This window comes from Nothobranchius furzeri, chromosome 16 (assembly GCF_043380555.1).
Source record: "Nothobranchius furzeri strain GRZ-AD chromosome 16, NfurGRZ-RIMD1, whole genome shotgun sequence".
Taxonomy (NCBI): Eukaryota; Metazoa; Chordata; class Actinopteri; order Cyprinodontiformes; family Nothobranchiidae; genus Nothobranchius; species Nothobranchius furzeri.
The window spans coordinates 2,834,828-2,852,976 of record NC_091756.1 but is presented as its reverse complement, the minus strand read 5'-3'; the positions used below and the strand labels follow the sequence as shown (position 1 = coordinate 2,852,976).

General features: G+C 41.4%; 1 protein-coding gene across 2 annotated transcripts in view; it reads left to right on the top strand.

Annotated features, from left to right (window-relative positions):
* The window catches only part of LOC107395618 (formin-2), a 99,491-nt gene that overhangs the window by 44,404 nt on the left and 36,938 nt on the right, over positions 1–18,149 (top strand). For both annotated transcript variants that reach the window (XR_011516810.1, XM_070545351.1), the window contains exons 5-6: positions 17,400–17,411; positions 17,585–17,637. Coding sequence is in view for 1 of the 2 variants with exons in the window: in XM_070545351.1 (XP_070401452.1) it covers positions 17,400–17,411; positions 17,585–17,637 (65 nt within the window). In the remaining variant the exon portion in view is untranslated. The remainder of the gene's footprint in view (positions 1–17,399; positions 17,412–17,584; positions 17,638–18,149) is intronic.

The following is an 18,149-nucleotide window of genomic DNA, read 5'->3' as shown; positions in this document are numbered from 1 at the left end:
CACAGGGGTTTGGATGCAGCAGAAGGCGGTGCAGTTGTAACAGGGGATGTGGGTGGTGCGGTTGTCACAAGGGGTGTGGGTGAAGCAGAAGGTGGAGCAGTTGTCATGAGGGATGTGGGTGGAGCAGAAGGTGGAGCGGTTGTCATGAGGTATGTGGGTGGAGCAGAAGGTAGTGCGATTGTCACAGGGGTTTGGATGCAGCAGAAGGTGGTGCGGTTGTCACAGGAGCAGAAGGTGGAGCAGTTCTCACAGGGGCGGAGAATCCAATGGTAGTCTCAGAAGTAGTTGGATTGATTAATGGATCCTCGTTACACTTCCGGGGTACCTTGGGTTTCCGCTCCGTGCAGGGCGTAAGATGATCCACGTTTATCTTGGGAGTGATCATACCTTTACTGTCCTGGAGATTCACACTTTTTCCAATTACCGTAAATCCTCTAATATTGGCCTGTATTCAATTAACGGCCGGGTATCACATTTTGGTCGGAGTCGGCGGAGGTGAATAATGGCCGTTTTTTTTTTATTGTGGCCGGGTGGAATGTGGTAACAAGCAAGTACCACGGGGGGGGGGGGGGGGGGGGGGGGGGGGTTGTGTCATCCGTCTCACCTTTGATTTGCCAGTGATAGACGGCGAGGGTAACTTTAACCATGGCAGGTGCGGAGACGAAGAGGAGGCGAAAATTTGATATCAAGTTCAAAGAGAACGTGCTGATTATGCTGCAGAACACTCTGAGGAGCAATGGGGTTGTATGAACTAGTCAACTAGACGACTTCACTGCTCTATAGTGACTTTTTATGCCTGTCATCGACTAGTCGCTGTCACGTGATAATGACTGGCAAGATGCAGTCCTCGGAAAAGACAGCAGCCTGCTGTCAGCAGGTGACAAGCTCCTGCGCGTCGGAAGGCAACGCACTGTGCCAGAGCGTCGGTACTGACACCCGCCGTAAAACGGACATTTAACCAAATTGTGATGTTTACCCTCTTGCAATTTAACATTCCCCTTACCCCCATCCTAACCTTAACCAGCTTGCACATGCAAAGCTCTGATTGTTGAAGCGCTCCAGACATCTGCGTCCTGAACACGGCCACAGTAACATTATCAAATCAGGTGTCGCCACCTCAAAAACTAATTTAACACGCGATCGTTCATGTCGGCTCATTTCCTTTTATGTTTTCTGTCTTTTATTTGTGCCTGATGCGTTTCGCTGCTGTGGAGCGGGGCGCATCACCTTGTCCTCCGGTGACGCACCTCACCGGTGCAACCGGCGAGCAGCGAGCACTCCGCTGTTTTAGCGGTCAGTAGATCTTTTAGAACTGCAGTTCAAAGGTAACTCATAAGGTGAATATATATGAACCCAGGTAGCAGTTTCTCTTTAGGATTGAGAGGAGATGCAGGAAGATAATAAACAGGCAGGACAGAAAAATAGTCAAATAAAAACAAGTTAGTTTTTGTACCTGCTGGTTGCAACAAACAGACACCATTGAAGGTAATCAGAAGTGAGGAACAGAAAATGAAATAATTATTTTAATGTTTAGAGCAGCAGGAACTACGAGAGGCTGCAGGTGCATCAGTGAGTTTGTGGCCGCTGCGCAGGGGGAGGGGGGAGAGGGCTGAAGCAGAAACTACCGTTGTTAAAAGAAATGTGTTTAACTTTGAAAATGTGGGCGCAATTTTAATTGTCAAAAACTCCAACTCTCTCCCTCTTGAGTGGCAGACTCGCCCTGAGTCCGAGCACGAGAGCCTGTTAATGGAAGTTCATCTGCGGAGCTAAACAGCCGGCCGATGGGGCAATTCTCAGCCCCCTGGACTTTTGATGAGGAAGTGGCGCCATGCGGCTCTCCAAAGGTGAACTCCCACTTGAAGGGCTCTGCTCTCCCGGGTTTTGGCACCAAAAATGTTGGATAATTTCTATATTACTCCCATATTACCTCAAAGAAATTCTAAGCACACCCAGAGGGATTAGATTCATAATTTGGTAAATTGTAAACAACCCTTAAACAGACAACAAAAACATACTTTGCAAAGGGTGAGAGAATCAATACACACCAAACGAAAGGTTTCCTCTCACACCGAGTCGAGACTCTGGAGAGTATTTATTTGCAAGAACACACACACCCATACATTCCTCAAAAAAAACCTTGGCCTCAGGAATCCACAGAAGACAAAAGGGATGCTTCAGATAATAAACCAACGAATCTCTTGGCCAGGGCAGGACGGCGTTCCTGCATAAGAGATTCCTGGTTTGGCCTCTATATAATAGAACAAATGTGCCTAAAGCAGAAAGGAGCTGCTGTAAACATTTTAAATGTAAATAAGTACCTCAAGCAGAAAGGATTGGAAAGGAATTCCTGCAAACATTTGGAGTGAGGTAACTCTGTTTGATAATCAGTTTTTACCCATCAGTTTAAAATGCAGTACAGGTATGTTTGCTATTGTTTTGTTACAATACAGTATTTCCCTACTGTAATTTAGCCTTGTTGTTAACGTTTTATATGCAAACCGTACCACGTTATGGTAACTGTACATTTTCAATAAATGAACCTAGTATTTTATAGTTTCAAATAGGCACACCCCGTTTTTATTCATTCTACTGGTAGTTCATTTTGCTCAAATAGAAATTGAGGCCTGCCTCTAATTCTGGCCCTCCTTCCAACAAAGGCCTGGAGCTTGATGAGCTTGAGTAAAATACAGGCCCGGGCCTGTATTAGAGGATTTACGGTATCCCAACAATTGTGTAGGGGTCAAGGTAGTTAGGATCTAACTTTCCCCCTTTTCTCTGTTGGCTCCTCACATTGAGTCACCACACTTTCATCCCTACCTGAAATATAGGAGAGACGTTGCCTTTGATTTTTTTATTTATTAATTTTTTGTCTTTGAGAACAACATAGCTTGAATGGCTTCATCTCATTTTATGTTTTCTGTAGCCTCCTCTATGGAAAAATTGTCCTCCACACTGTTATCAGCCTTTGAAATAAAAATTATGAAAAAAATTAAGTGTATAGACTTCATATGACATGGAAACAAGTTAATGCCATACATTTGTGATGAAACCTCACCCTGTAGTCATCAGGGATTTCAGATGGATATCTAGCTTCTCTGCCAAACATCATAAAATAGGGTGACAGTTTCATTGTCACCTGACGCTTGGTTCTGAGGCCGAATAAGACACATCCAAATGCTTGTCCCACTCTTCTTGTTTGTTTTGCACAAGTTTACTCAGGGGTCTAAATGGTAAAACAAAAATCAGATTGAAGTGTGATCTAAAATCAAGTGATAATTGTAACCAAAAAAAAAAGATAGCAGTTTAAAGCTACGAAACATATACAAATTTGAAAGAGAATGTATACCTTTGGATTGTGCCATTCATTCATTCCACCAATCCATTTGTCTGGGGGTGGTATGGAGCAGAAAGGCTCCTCCGAATGTCCAGCATTTGACACACCTTTTGATTGATCTGTGATAATTAAATTTAAATGTACACATTACCTTAAAACTATAATCAATAAATCAAAATTGTACAGTGTAAGATAACAGCTACAATTAATGTCTAAAAACACTTTGTTTTTGAGCCAAACAGGTTTGCACCAATACATACCTCATTGACAAACGTTCCCTTGATCAGTAAGGACTCTTTTAGGGGCTTCAAACTGGTACACAAACTTTAAGAGACACTGGGTGACTTCTTCTGCACTTTTGCTTTTCAAGGGATATGCTTGAGGCCACTTGGTGTAATAATCAATCAGTGCACATATGTACTGATATCCACCAGACGTAGCCTTCAGTTTTCCTACCAAATCCATGCCAAGTAGTACAAAAAGCTTAGTAACCTTTGCAAAAAGAAATACTGATGTCAGGCTCAAGTGTCATTTAGCCTATATTGTGATATATATCTCAGTCCAGAAAAGTGCAGTACAGTACTGTGCAGGACCCTCAAGCTCCCAGGCCTCTGGTAGAGGGCCCGAGCTTGGAACGGAACGAGAGGAGAAATTTATTTATTTTTATATATATATATATATATATATATATATATATATATATATATATATATATATATATCGTAAATCCTCTAATACAGGCCCGGGCCTTTATTTGACTCAAGCTCATCAAGCTTCAGGCCTTTATTGGAAGGAGGGCCAGTATTAGAGGCAGGCCTCTATTTATATTTGAGCAAAATGAACTAATGGTTCGCTGGAGTTTTTGACAATTAAAATTGCGCCCACATTTTCAAAGTTAAACACATTTCTTTTAACAACGGTAGTTTCTGCTTCAGTCCTCTCCCCCCTCCCCCTGCGCAGCAGCCGCAAACTCACTGATGCGCCTGCAGCCTCTCGGAGTTCCTGCTGCTCTAAACATTAAAATAATTATTTCATTTTCTGTTCCTCACTTCTGATTACCTTCAATGGTGTCTGTTTGTTGCAACCACCAGGTACAAAACTAACTTGTTTTTATTTGACTATTTTTCTGTCCTGTCTGTTTATTATCTTCCTGCATCTCCTCTCAATCCTAAAGAAAAACTGCTACCTGGGTTCATATATATTCACCTCATGAGTTACCTTTGAACTGCAGTTCTAAAAGATCTACCGACCGCAAAAACAGCGGAGCGCTTGCTGTTTGGCGGCCGTATAAGTGATCAGTGCGTCGGAGGACAAGGTGATGCGCGCAGTGCCCCGCTCCACAGCAGCGAAACGCATCAGGCGCAAATAAAAGACAGAAAACATTAAAGGAAATGAACTGACATGAACGATCGCGTGCTAAATTAGTTTTTGAGGTGGCGACACCTGATTGTTACTGTGGCTGTGCTCAGGAGGCAGATCTACCGACCGCGAAAACAGCGGAGCGCTCCCTGCTTGCCGGGCGCATCAGTGATCTGTGCGTCGGAGGACAAGTTGATGTGCCCCGCTCCACAGCAGCGATACACATCAGGCGCAAATAAAAGACAGAAAACATTAAAGGAAATGAACCGACATGAACGATCGCGTGTCAGTACACGGTCTGGCACAGCGCGTTGCCCCCACCCCCCACCCCCACCCCCCGAGCGCAAGAGCTTGTCACCTGCTGACAGCAGGCTGCTGTCTTTTCCGAGGGCTGCATCTTGCCGGTCATTATCACGTGACAGCGACTAGTCGATGACAGGCATAACAAGTCACTACAGTAATCCCTCGTTTATCGCGGTAGATGCGTTCCAGACCTGGCCGCGATAGGTGAAAATCCGCGAAGTAGGGACTCCCAGCATGCCCCTCGCAGGGATTCCCTCCACGTTGCACCTACGTCACAAACCGCCGCTATAAACGGAAGTCGCCTTTCCAGCTCACCACTCAGTCATCGTTTCTTCAGATTCATGATCAGAGTTTCCAACCTACCGATCAATCCAACGAACAATCATAGTAAGTTATCTTACTTACTTCTGGAAAGCCCGGCATTTCCTTGTCACTTCGTTGACGCTCGAACGCTCGGGGGTTTCCTAGATCAGCCGGCGTTTCACCGACGCTATCACTTCCGCGTCTGTGAAACCACACTCCCTATTGAATTATCGTATGATCACATTCTCTTTTTGTGGGTAAAACTCAAGAAAAAATTTTTTTTACTTGTTTTTTTTTTGTTTTATTACAAAAAGTGCATTTTATGATGAAATTGATGAAAAAAACAAGAATTTCTTGATATTTCGCATAGAAAAATACCGCGAATCAGTGAAAAATACCGCGAATCTGCGAATTCCCCCTGAAAAATGCTCCAAAGAAAAAATCCGCGAAGCAGCGAATCCGCGATGAACGAACCGCGAAGTAGCGAGGGATTACTGTATAGTGAAGTTGACTAGTTCATACACCCCCTACTGCTGCTCTCCAGAGTGTTCTGCAGCATAATCAGCACGTTCTCTTTGAACTTGATAGTGTAATGACCTGGCTGGGGTTGTAAGCCAGGTGCATTCTGGGTATTGTGTTATATGTGTTTCCTATCGTTCTGCTAGTTCCTATGTGCTGATTTGCGTGTTGTGTGAGTGTTATGTAAGCCACAGGGAAGGTGATGTGTGTTCTGTGGAGGGGTTGAATTAGCATGGTTAACTGACACCGTGACTCTGTGTGGTAGGAGCGTGATAGAGGATCGTGTCTGTAGCGTTACAAAGCATTGAAGAAAAAGCCCAATAAAGGTCCGCGTGAACCTCTACTGTCTCCTGCTGGTTGATTTGGGGACTATAACCCTGCCGCTGGGACGCTCATACTTGCTTGTCACCACATTCCACCCGGCCACAATAAGAGACCGGCCATTATTTACCTCCGCTGACTCCGACACCGGCCAAAATAGGAGACACGGCCTTTAATTGAATACCGGCCTGTATTAGAGGATTTACGGTGTATGTATATATATATATATATATATATATATATATATATATATATATATATATATATATGGGTGTGTGTGTGTGTGTGTGTGTAAGACAGCAGAGTGGGAGATATAGATCTATCTTACTTTTATTGGTGTGTACTCCACCTTTTGTTTGATCACAGTTTTGCTGGCCTGGCATTCCACACACTGACTCACCTGAGAGGAAGTTTTCAAGATAACACTAAATTACGTACGTTTTTGAAATGAATTAAAACTCAATGTGATTTCAGTTGATTGATATTTACAGATTTATTTCAACCTTACATAGCTCTGATAAGACATCAAGAATGTAACTGAACGCTGACCCACAATGTTATGTCTTCAGACATTCCAGGCCAATAAAACCTTTTAGAGATTGCCTCTCTGGTCTTTTTTTGCCCACAATGAGCTCCCCCTGCTGGCAGCATAACAATCGAGGAAAATTTCGTTGGCTTGCTGTTGGCCAACCAACACTTTTGCTTTTAAGGTATTTGGTTTGCCAGCATGTCGAACATAGAACAATTCTCCATCTGTGATAGGCGATAAAAATTATAATTAACAATATAAAACTTTATACTCATTCATCACATATAATAAGAAAATTTCACATAACATTTATAAAACATATATCAATGTTGCATTTGGCATGCTTCGAAAGAGCCTGGGTAAAAACATTCCATGCTATTTGATAAACAGCATTCAATATGCATCACACAAATACACTTGAAGTTACTGGTCCATAAACAGATTTTTTCTAAAGAGTAAAACAGGAATACTTTTGATTAACAACATTAAATAGGTAGGTATATGTTCTGTAATTCCATGTGAGTTTCAAAAAAAGTACAATATGGATCAAAATGAAGGAACACAAATAAGTTTTTTCTTGATTTGATACTTTACACTGCATTGTTGTTTTCATGGAGAAAAAAAACACTGTACTCATGACTGACCTTTTTAAACATTCTTAGTATGGAGCATGTACATTAGGCGTACATACTCTGTCTACAAGAAGAGTCCACCAAACCGCTGATTGTCTCTTTCACTGTTGTCCATAGTTTTTCAAGCAAAAATATTTAAAGTTCGATTTTTTTTACATAACTGATTGCACAGTGCAACTTGTAACACTACCCCGTAGGATATCAAATCATATTGCCAATACAAAGGGTGTAGGATATCTTCCCGGAATGAGGGGACCAGAGACTGACAGTGAAGAAATGTAGCATAATTCCTGTCACATTGTGTAGCATGCTAAATAGATCCAAAATATACTCAGCAATATATGGTGGTGAAAATGATTTTAGAGTTGGTTGTAGGGTCTAGAAGTAATAGTGAATAAGCTACACTACAACTGACATCAAAAAAAGTTAAAATAAATAAATAATAAATAGTTCATAAAGATAACCCTGTTAAGTATACGTAAAGCCAACTTATACATTCTACAACCTGGTCAAAAAAATAATAATTAAAACATAGCAGACTATGCGGTTGTGTAATGAGCAGAAAAACTGGTTATCAAACCAAGAAACCGACCTTGGACCTCAAAACTCTTGGCTTTTCGACGAAAGTTGGACTTCTGTGAAAGAAAAAGACCGGGGGATATATCCCTTCATTTTTGAAAGCCAAAATTTGACTATGCAAGGTTGCATCCATCTTGCAAGGCGTGTTGAAGATATCACACTGCGAAATGCGCCGAAAGTTGATGCAATTAACCAACTTGCCTACTAATTAATGCTATTGGCCAATGAGCTGTGAGCAAAGGCAAGCTTATTGCCTTGAAAAAATTCAACCTAACATAATAACAAATCTTTAAACAAAAACAAAAGAAAGTAAAAAAAATATATATACACAAGCTCAAAAAAGTTAAACTGTTTTTTTTTTAATATTTTTATATATTTTTTAATTTTTGCCATTTTTGGGGTGTTTATGAATGTGGAAGAGACTCAGCATCCTGTGATGAGACTAATAACATCAAGAGATAATAAATAAAGTAATACTTAGCTCAATTTAACCCTTTACAGGTGACCAGGACCCTGTAATTAATTTTTGGCTTGGGAAATGATCATTTGTTGCCATTTTTGGGGTGTTTGTGATTGTGGAAGATACCCAGCATCCTGTGATGGGACTAATAACATCAAGAGATGATATTTAGGTAAATTTAACCCTTTACAGGTGACCAGAATACTGTAATCAATTTTTGGCAAGGGAAATTATCCCATTTTTTTTTGGTTGCCATTTTTAGGGTGTTTATGATGATACAGTACAGTATGAGTACAATAACATCAACAGATAATACATAAAACCCTTATGTGGTCAATGTTAGCCTCCATGAAAAAGTGAGCGATTCAATCACTTTTTGGCAAGTTAAATGCCATTTTTGTTGTCTACAGTTAAATCATCAATAAAGAATTGAAAGATATTTTGAGGCGTTTCTTATAGGTAAACAGGTGGTTATAGTCACTATTTGGCAAGTGACAATCCTAATTTTATGTGCTGAAGTGTTTTTATCTTGTTACTTTTAAACAGAGCAAAGTAATGTATAGATAGTAACCTACACAGTGTCATTGTAAAGCCAAAGCTTGATCAGTTTAAATACTATTTTTCAAGTAAAAATGTGCCCCAAACTAGTTAACTGTGGCTCCATGTCAAGTGGACTAAAGAAAGGAAGGGGAAAAAATCAAATCGCTGGAGAATTGTTTATTTCCATTTATACAACGTTTGACTTTACATTCAATACAGGGTGCCATTTTACATAGTTTTTTTTATTTTTTTGTATCAAGGCTGTAACATAAAGAAAGCCAGTTGTTACCACAAACCATCTTTCAATCGCAAATATTGCAAAAAGGATTAATATATCCTCATTGGGAACGTTTAAGACAAATAGCAACACTTAAAATAACTTCCGAACTGGAAAAAACTAATATCTGCGATAAACATCTGTTTAAGTACCGGATGAGGTTATCTCTGCTTTCTCAATGTCCATATTGCTAGATATGCCGAGTTTTAAGGCGCAATACCGGGGGAACTGAATTTCATCCAGAAATGCAGTTACCCTAACTGTGCGCGTTCCCGCAGTGGCAAATGATTTTTTGGCACAACATCGGTGTCGGTACAAGATCTGTTCGGGTGCAAAATCGGCTGCCGATGACGTCAAAGTACGGCAAACCCACTCGGACAAAATACACTACACATCTATACTGTTGGAAAGAATTTAGCAGTTTCGTTATTAAAATAATGTTTTTTAAGACGTGTGTGTTTATAATGGTATTTGTAAAATAAAACACTATATTTTATTCATAATGTTGAACTCCTCTTTGAGCACATCCCCTGAAGGATCATAGGTATTAGCAACACCTGTGAAATTGTATTTGCAGGAAAGAAGTGTGTCCCGTTTATTGAAGTATTTTGTGTTTAGAGTTTTTGACGTCTTGTCCATGCGTATTTCAGTTACGCTCATAGCTGCTAGCCAAAACTCTGGAGTTAAAAGTTTTCTGGCTTTACTAAAATACCTGTCTGTACTTATTTGATTGATGGTAGTTTTACTTTCTATTAGACTCCAAATGTAATCATTTGGCACGTTTCTAATTCATAATTTGTAAGAATGTAATCGGTGATATTAGCATTAGCATTCCTATGGGTTTTTCCATGTATATTAGCATTGCGCTAACCACTCGCTGCCAAATTGCAGCCTTTGCGATTAGAAAATCTCCTTTTGTCACATCGCAATTTAATTGCACATGCAGTTAATCGTTCAGCCCTAATATACATGCAGCTCTATGCTAAAAGTGTATTTTCAAAGAGGTAATGATGGATTTCTTTGTAAAAGTTGTCCATCTCTCCAACAGAAAGATTTGCCTGGACCAATGTAATGTGATAACAACGTAACGTGATTACGTAATTCCGTCAGGTTCATGTTCAGCCAATCAACTACTTTGACGTCATCGGCAGTCGACGGACCCCGAGCCGATTTTGCACCCGAGCAGATCTTGTACCGACACCGGCAGCAGACGCTGGAAAAAACACAAAGGAGGGAGCACTTCGACTCCACGCTAACGCCGCAAAGCTTCATGGGAGTTGTAGTTTTTGCGGTAAAATCGGCCAACAGGTCAGTTTTAATATATATTTGATATTTATCTCACGGGCACATAAAAATGCTCCATGGGCCTTGCGTCTGACACGTGGTTTAGAGAGAAGTGAGGACACAGAACTTCTTCCCAGCTGCAGCAGGTCTGACTACTTTCAGAAACTACTGTTAGGATAAAGTTATTCCGTCTGGAGCTTTCAGCGCTGCACAAATGTTACATAAATAATACAGCATATCTCAACTTTTCTAAAGCTTACGGTGCCACCGGGCAGCAGCAGAGACGATCTCTGAAAATGTCCGGGACATGGACTTCGTAGTTTTCAGGTAGTTTATTTTTTACAAGTTAAGAAAAGAGGCGGGCATGTGTCCTAAATCCTGTATCAGTCGAAGCAAGGCAATTTCTTTCCGTTTTTATTCCATTTTAGTAGCTATTACCAGAGCACCCTGTTCTGTGCGTTAGTGATATTCGGTCTACGAGGAAATCATGCAATGACAAAGGTTTTGCCTTGCTTGAAATGCAAGCTGTGATTAAATGCATGAGTTTTTTTTACCGTGTCATTTTTTTCTAATTAATTAATCATAATTAACACGTTAAAGTCCCATGACTAGTTTAATTATATAGCGACAAGAGTCGTCTCAAGGCACTTCACAATGTGAACATTTGAAATGAACTCAGATCATTATACCAGTTAGTTAAAAGTTTCCTATATAAGAAACCCAGCAGATTGCATCGAGTCACTGACTAGTGTCAAAGTCTTTACAGCAATCCTCATACTAAGCAAGCTTGTAGCGACAGTGGAGAGGAAAACTCCCTTTTAACAGGAAGAAACCTCCAGAGGATCCTGGCTCAGTATAAGCAGCCATCCACCATGACTCACTGGGAATGGAGAAGACAGAGCACACACACACGCACACACACACACACACACGCACACACACACACACACACACGCACGCACACACACACACACACACACACACACACACACACACACACACACACACACACACACACACACCAAGTAGTGTTTCTATGGTTACATTGTGATTTCTTAGTAAATATTCTATTTGGTGAGAGATAAACTTTATTGTATTTATCCTAGTGAATCTATAAATAAACGGGCAGACTAGTAGTAGCACATTCAATGTCAAGGAAAGTAAGTGTAAGTAAGTGTTATTACAGTTTTAGTCCATTGCTTGAACACACTTTGCAAAACTTGGCTCACGGTGCCAAAACTCCACACACAAGGAAGTACGGAAGAACACTGGGAGATAAACCATTCACATCTATGCCAGATACAAACTCTGCCATCAAAACTGAACAATCCTTTGTCAAAACCTCACTTTGATGACTAAATGATGCCCACTTCCACATGTCAACACACTCTCATATCTGCGGCAACACACTAGTCTACTTTATATAAAACACTGCAGTCTTTCACTTGTACTTTATTTATTCAGTTACAATTCCAGATGTTTCTCATAATTCCAAAAATAAAATACTGAAATCAACATTACTGTAATTACATTACAGTAGTGAAATTCATATGACAGGAAATTCAGTTACTGTAAAGCAAAAATAAAACAAACTGAACTTCACACAAAAGAAGTTACATGTATGGATCCTGCCGTCTGTTGGGGTCGGGCCACAGGACCTCGTCCACATCGCAAGCAATATCTTCTCCGGCTAAACATCGGGGGAAAAATCCCCTTGTGTGTCTAATCCATCCCTGAATTGACCTGATTTCAATATCTCCGCAGGCCTGTTCCATTGCTTGTGAAAGTGGCATTCGGGCGTGGGGTTGGCGGTCATATACGCGCCATCTCCATGCTGAAAAGAACTCCTCTATAGGATTCAAAAATGGGGAGTAAGGGGGCAAGTACACCACTTCAAATCCTTCATGATGAGTAAACCAGTCTTGGACCAGAGCAGCCCGGTGGAAACTAACATTACCCCACACAACAACAAACCTGGGCTGCTCTGGTCTATTCTGTATGACGATGTCATGTAGACCATCAAGAAATGTGAGTATTTCCTGTGAATTGTAGGGCCCCAATTTGGCATGACGGTGCAGTAGCCCTTGAAGGCTAATGGCAGCACACAATGTAATATTTCCTCCACGTTGCCCAGGGACGTGCACAATTGCCCTTCGGCCAATAAGATTACGCCCCCGTCGTCTGTTTTTTGTCAGATTGAATCCAGCCTCATCAATGTAAATACACTCATGAGGCTGAGCAGCTCCATCCATGGCGAGCATTCTCTGCAAGAAAAAGTACATATTACTGTACTGTACAGTACTGTATGGATGGCATTACTCAAAGTACACAACTACACTGATACAGAATTGAACCACCTCATCACACAGGGGCCGGTTTAGCTTTCTGAATATACAGTGTCAATGTGGTACTGATCCAATGGTACAGACTCAGCTATTTGACTGCTCCTCTTTTGTATTGTAAATGTAGAGGACTGAAACACTTACCTGTACGAATTCACGTCGAAGTTCCTTCACTCTGGCATTGTTCCTTTGAAATGGAACCCTGTACAGTTGTTTCATTGTAATATGGTGCTTTGTCCAGATGCGTCTAATGGTGGTAATGCATACTGTATTTATATTGCCAAAACTCGGTCTATCTGCAATTATGTGACTCTGTAGCTGGTGGAGACGGATCGCATTATTTGCCCTGACCATGTCCACTAATGCAAGTTCTTGTTGTTCAGTAAATAGGCGTTGACGTCCACCGCCAGTGGGTCTTCTGATCATTCTGTAGAAAACAATGCAACCAGTATTTGGAATTGTTTTGTTCTATTTTTCAGTACTATACAAACTGTATTTTACTGTATTTACTGTACTTGTATTACAGTACTGTAAAATATCTCTAGACATGATTATATGTGTCACAACACAAGGAGCCACCCTTCAGTACCGTACTGGTGTAACAGTACATGTACGTTACATATACATGTAAGATGAGGCAGTACTGTACAGGTGCTGGCCAGTAAATTAGAATATCATCAAAAGGTTGAAAATATTTCAGTAATTCCATTCAAAACGTGAAACTTGTACATTATATTCATGCAATGCACACAGACCAATGTATTTCCAATGTTCATTACATTTAAATTTGATATTCATAAGTGACAACTAATGAAAACTCCAAATTTGGTATCTCAAAAAATTAGAATATTCTGAAAAGGCTGAATATAGAAGACACCTGCTGCCACTCTAATCAGCTGATTTACTCAAAACACCTGCAAAGGCCTTTAAAAGGTCCCTCAGTCTTGTTTTGAAGGCACCACAATCATGGGGAAGACTTCTGACTTAACAGCTGTCCAAAAGACAATCATTGACACCTTGCACAAGGAGGGCAAGACACAAAAGGTGATTGCTAAAGAAGCTGGCTGTTCGCAGAGCTCTGTGTCCAAGCACATTAACAGACAGGCGAAGGGACGGAAAAAATGTGGTAGAAAAAAGTGTACAAGCTCTAGGGATAACCGCACCCTGCAGAGAATTGTGACGACAAACCCATTCAAAAATGTGGGGGAGATCCACAAAGAGTGGACTGCAGCTGGAGTCAGCGCTTCAAGAACCACCACGAGGAGACTCATGAAAGACATGGGATTCAGGTGTCGCATTCCGTGTGTCAAGCCACTCCTGAACAAGAAACAGCGCAAGAAGCGTCTCGCCTGGGCCAAGGACAAAAAGGACTGGACTGATGCTGAGTGGTCCAAAGTTATGTTTTCTGATGAAAGCAAGTTCTGCATTTCCTTTGGAAATCAAGGACCCAGAGTCTGGAGGAAGAGCGGAGAAGCACAGAATCCACGTTGCATGAGGTCCAGTGTAAAGTTTCCACCGTCAGTGATGGTGTGGGGTGCCATGTCATCTGCCGGTGTTGGCCCACTCTGTTTCCTGAGGTCCAGGGTCAATGCAGCCGTCTACCAGGAAGTTTTAGAGCACTTCATGCTTCCTGCTGCTGACCAACTTTATGGGGATGCAGACTTCACCTTTCAACAGGACTTGGCACCTGCACACAGTGCCAAAACCACCAGCACCTGGTTCAAGGACCATGGTATCCCTGTCCTTGATTGGCCAGCAAACTCGCCTGACCTTAACCCCATAGAAAATCTATGGGGTATTGTGAAGCGGAGGATGCAATACGCTAGACCCAACAATGCAGAGGAGCTGAAGACGACTATCAGAGCAACCTGGGCTCTCATAACACCTGAGCAGTGCCACAGACTGATCGAGTCCATGCCACGCCGCATTACTGCAGTTATTGAGGCAAAAGGAGCCCCGACTAAGTATTGAGTGCTATACATGCACATTCTTTTCATGTTCATTCTTTTCAGTTGGCCAACATTAGAGAAACAAACATTTTTTCATTGGCCTTTAGAATATTCTAATTTTCTGAGATACCAGATTTGATGTTTTCATTGGTTGTCACCTATAAATATCAAAATTAAACGTAATAAACATCGGAAATACATTGGTCTGTGTGCATTGCATGAATATAATGTACAAGTTTCACGTTTTGAATGGAATTACTGAAATATTTTCAACCTTTTGATGATATTCTAATTTACTGGCCAGCACCTGTAAATACTCAAGCTACATTACTGTAGTAGAGGAATTGAAGACACACCTGTTTTCCTGTCTGAATGTCCTTATGATGGATGCGACCGTGAAACGGCTAAGATTGGGGTGGACTCTCTGTCCAGCTTCCCTCATGGTCAGACCATGGTTTATGACATGGTCCACCACAGTTGCCCTAATGTCATCAGAAATTATGCTCCTTGCACGGCCTCTTCGTCCACGTCCTCCTCTTGCTCTGCCTCTAGCCCCCCCCCCCCCCCCCCCCCCCCCCCGCCCCCCTGCTGGCAAGTTCTCCAAAATGGCTTAGCTAAGGCCTTTTTGTAGCTGACTGATTGGTGTTCAGTTTTGTTAGTAATTGTTTTCAGGTGTGTGTCTAATTGTTTTCAATGACACACTGTGTTTTGTATTTTGAATAGCTGTGTTTTCCCAATGGTACTGCGAGATTTACTTTTTGAACAAAGTGTATGTATGTATGTATGAAATTGTGTGTTGTGAGCAGGAGCAAGTGTGTTGTAGAAAGGAGCTAGTGTTTTGCAGAATTGCAACCAAAGTGCAAAGCAGCACTTTTGTCTAAGGTATGGTTACACTTTGTTTAAGGCAGAGCCACAACAACTTCAGGTTGAGTTCCTTTGGTTGTAGCATCTGTCAATCGTGTTTAAGCAAATGGCTAAAACTGTATCAGGAGAGGGAGAATGTTTAAGTGCTTAGCAGCAAAAATAAAGTCAACAGCTGAAATTGCAGGAAATAATGCAGTTAAAGAGCAGATTGTAGAAGAAAGTAATAGAGTGTGGAAAGTGCTCAGGATGTCCTCCAGCAGTCTAAGCCTATAGCAGCATAACTACAGAGATAACACTGGATAACCTAGCCTTTTTAGATGGAGGCATGTTGGAGGCAGGGCAAGGGAGAGCCGTCTTTACCGACTGTACTCTCCACCTCCCTCTTCTCCCCCACTTGTCCAGATCCAGGCTAACAACAGATTTTAACCATAGGCCCTATCAAATAAAAATGTTTTGAGCCTAGTCTTAAAAGTAGACAAAGTGTCTGCCTCATGGACTAAGGTTGGGAGCTGGTTCCACAGGAGAGGAGCCTGATAACTAAAAGATCTGCCTCCCATCATATTATTAGATATTCTGGGAACCACCAGTAAACCTGCAGTCTTGAGAGCGAAGTGCTCGGTTAGGAACGTATGGAACAATCAGATCACTGATGTATGATGGAGCTTGATTATTAAGAGCTTTATATGTGAGAAGAAGGATCTTAAAATCTATTCTGAATTTAACAGGTAGCCAATGTAGGGAAGCTAAGACAGGAGAGATATGATCTCTCTTTTTAATTCTCATCAGAACTCTAGCTGCAGCATTTTGGACAAGATGAAGACTTTTAACTACATTCTGTGGACTTCCTGAGAGTAATGTATTACAGTAATCCAGTCTTGATGTAATAAATGCATGAACTAGTTTTTCAGCATCACTCCTGGAAAGTATGCTTCTAATCTTAGCAATATTCCGAAGGTGGAAAAAGGAAATCCTACAAACCTGTTTAACTTGGGATTTGAATCACATGAACTAAATGCTGCAAGAATACACTAACAGATAACAAAGTCAAACATAGGAATGGACTAAGGGAACAGAACATGAATAAATTAGAAAACATAACTACAACTGAACTAGAAAGCTGGGAAAATAACCTAAACCATGAACAGGGACTGACTAAAGATAATACAGAACTGGGACAGGGGAGTGGCTAGAAGTGACTGCAGCTGGAGATGAATAAGAAGGATGAATAAGTGAATCTATGGGGGAACATGGGGTCAGGCATGAAGGACACATGAGGAGCAGAGCTAAAATGAACGCTGGGGAGACAAGGGAGAGGGAACATGAAAAGGACATAAATTGACGTGGACAGGAGACAGGACATAGGACATGACACACAGGGCTGATCCCATTTCAGCAGGCTGAATTCTCAACAAGCTGACCATCATATACTGTACGTGACCCTGGAGATCCAACAGATTAGAGCTGGATCCGATGTGATCCCACACGTTTAATCTAGCCTAGCTGTCAATAGGTGATGAAGGCACTCTGTTGACCTTGTGTGGTTGAGAGAAATGGGGACACAGGAGTTACTTGTGTTGTTCTTTTCTGTTAAGAACCACAGTGGATATCATTGCTGCCCAAAATGTACTAAATTACTTATTAATCCTTCTGCGTGTTAACTGCATTATACTGAGTGTGTTAGAGGTTGAGTAGTAGCAGGGTGTCAGTAGAGAGAAATCAGAACGAGCTCTTCTGTTGGAATTAATTCCAATCTTTATTTCTTTTCTTTCCATTCCTGCCATCGTTGTTGTTTCTGCACATTCAGAAGACAATCAAGGTGAGTTATTTGTTCACAAGTCGAGCGCTGTCTCTGTGCTGTCTCTCAATGTAAGAACACTTGCAGGTTGACACTGTTGTTAGGCCTCAGACCTTTTCTGACTGAATTAGTCATTTCGCTTGAGAACAATGTCACCAGAAATTTTTTCTACTGTTGTTGTTTCTTCACTTCAGAGCATTATGAAACCACCCCAAGCTTGAGACCTGAGAAGGAGGAAACAGCTGAGGTTTGTTGCAGTACTTTATCCAATCCCAAGCTGTTTGATAGGAAGGAACTGGTCCAAAAAGTTAGACTGACACAAAGGGGAAAATCGATCGTGTACTTCCTCTCCAAAATGTAGCATATTTATGTCATCATTTTCTGTTTGCAGTAGTCAGGTTATGTGCAGCTGCACTGACCTGTGTAATCTTTGTGAATAAAGCCATTTTTACACCAACAATGCCATCAGTTTGGCATCAGGGAGCCTTAGGTCATTTATAAATGGTCATATCATGGCGGTAATGTTTCACCAAAGATAATGCAATGGCGGTATAAAAAGGGTATGGGGACGGTCCCTGCGCCACCACGTACTTCTTTATCTTGGACATAATTTGCTTTTTATTGCCATCGAGGACACAATCGTTAGGTTTTTTTAACAAGCCGCTTTTAAAGGTGTCTGTCACCGCCAGTCCCCGTGCAGTCCCTGGTGATCTGGGCTCCGGTGCTAACTGAGAGACGCACTGCATGGCTCCAGTTTGA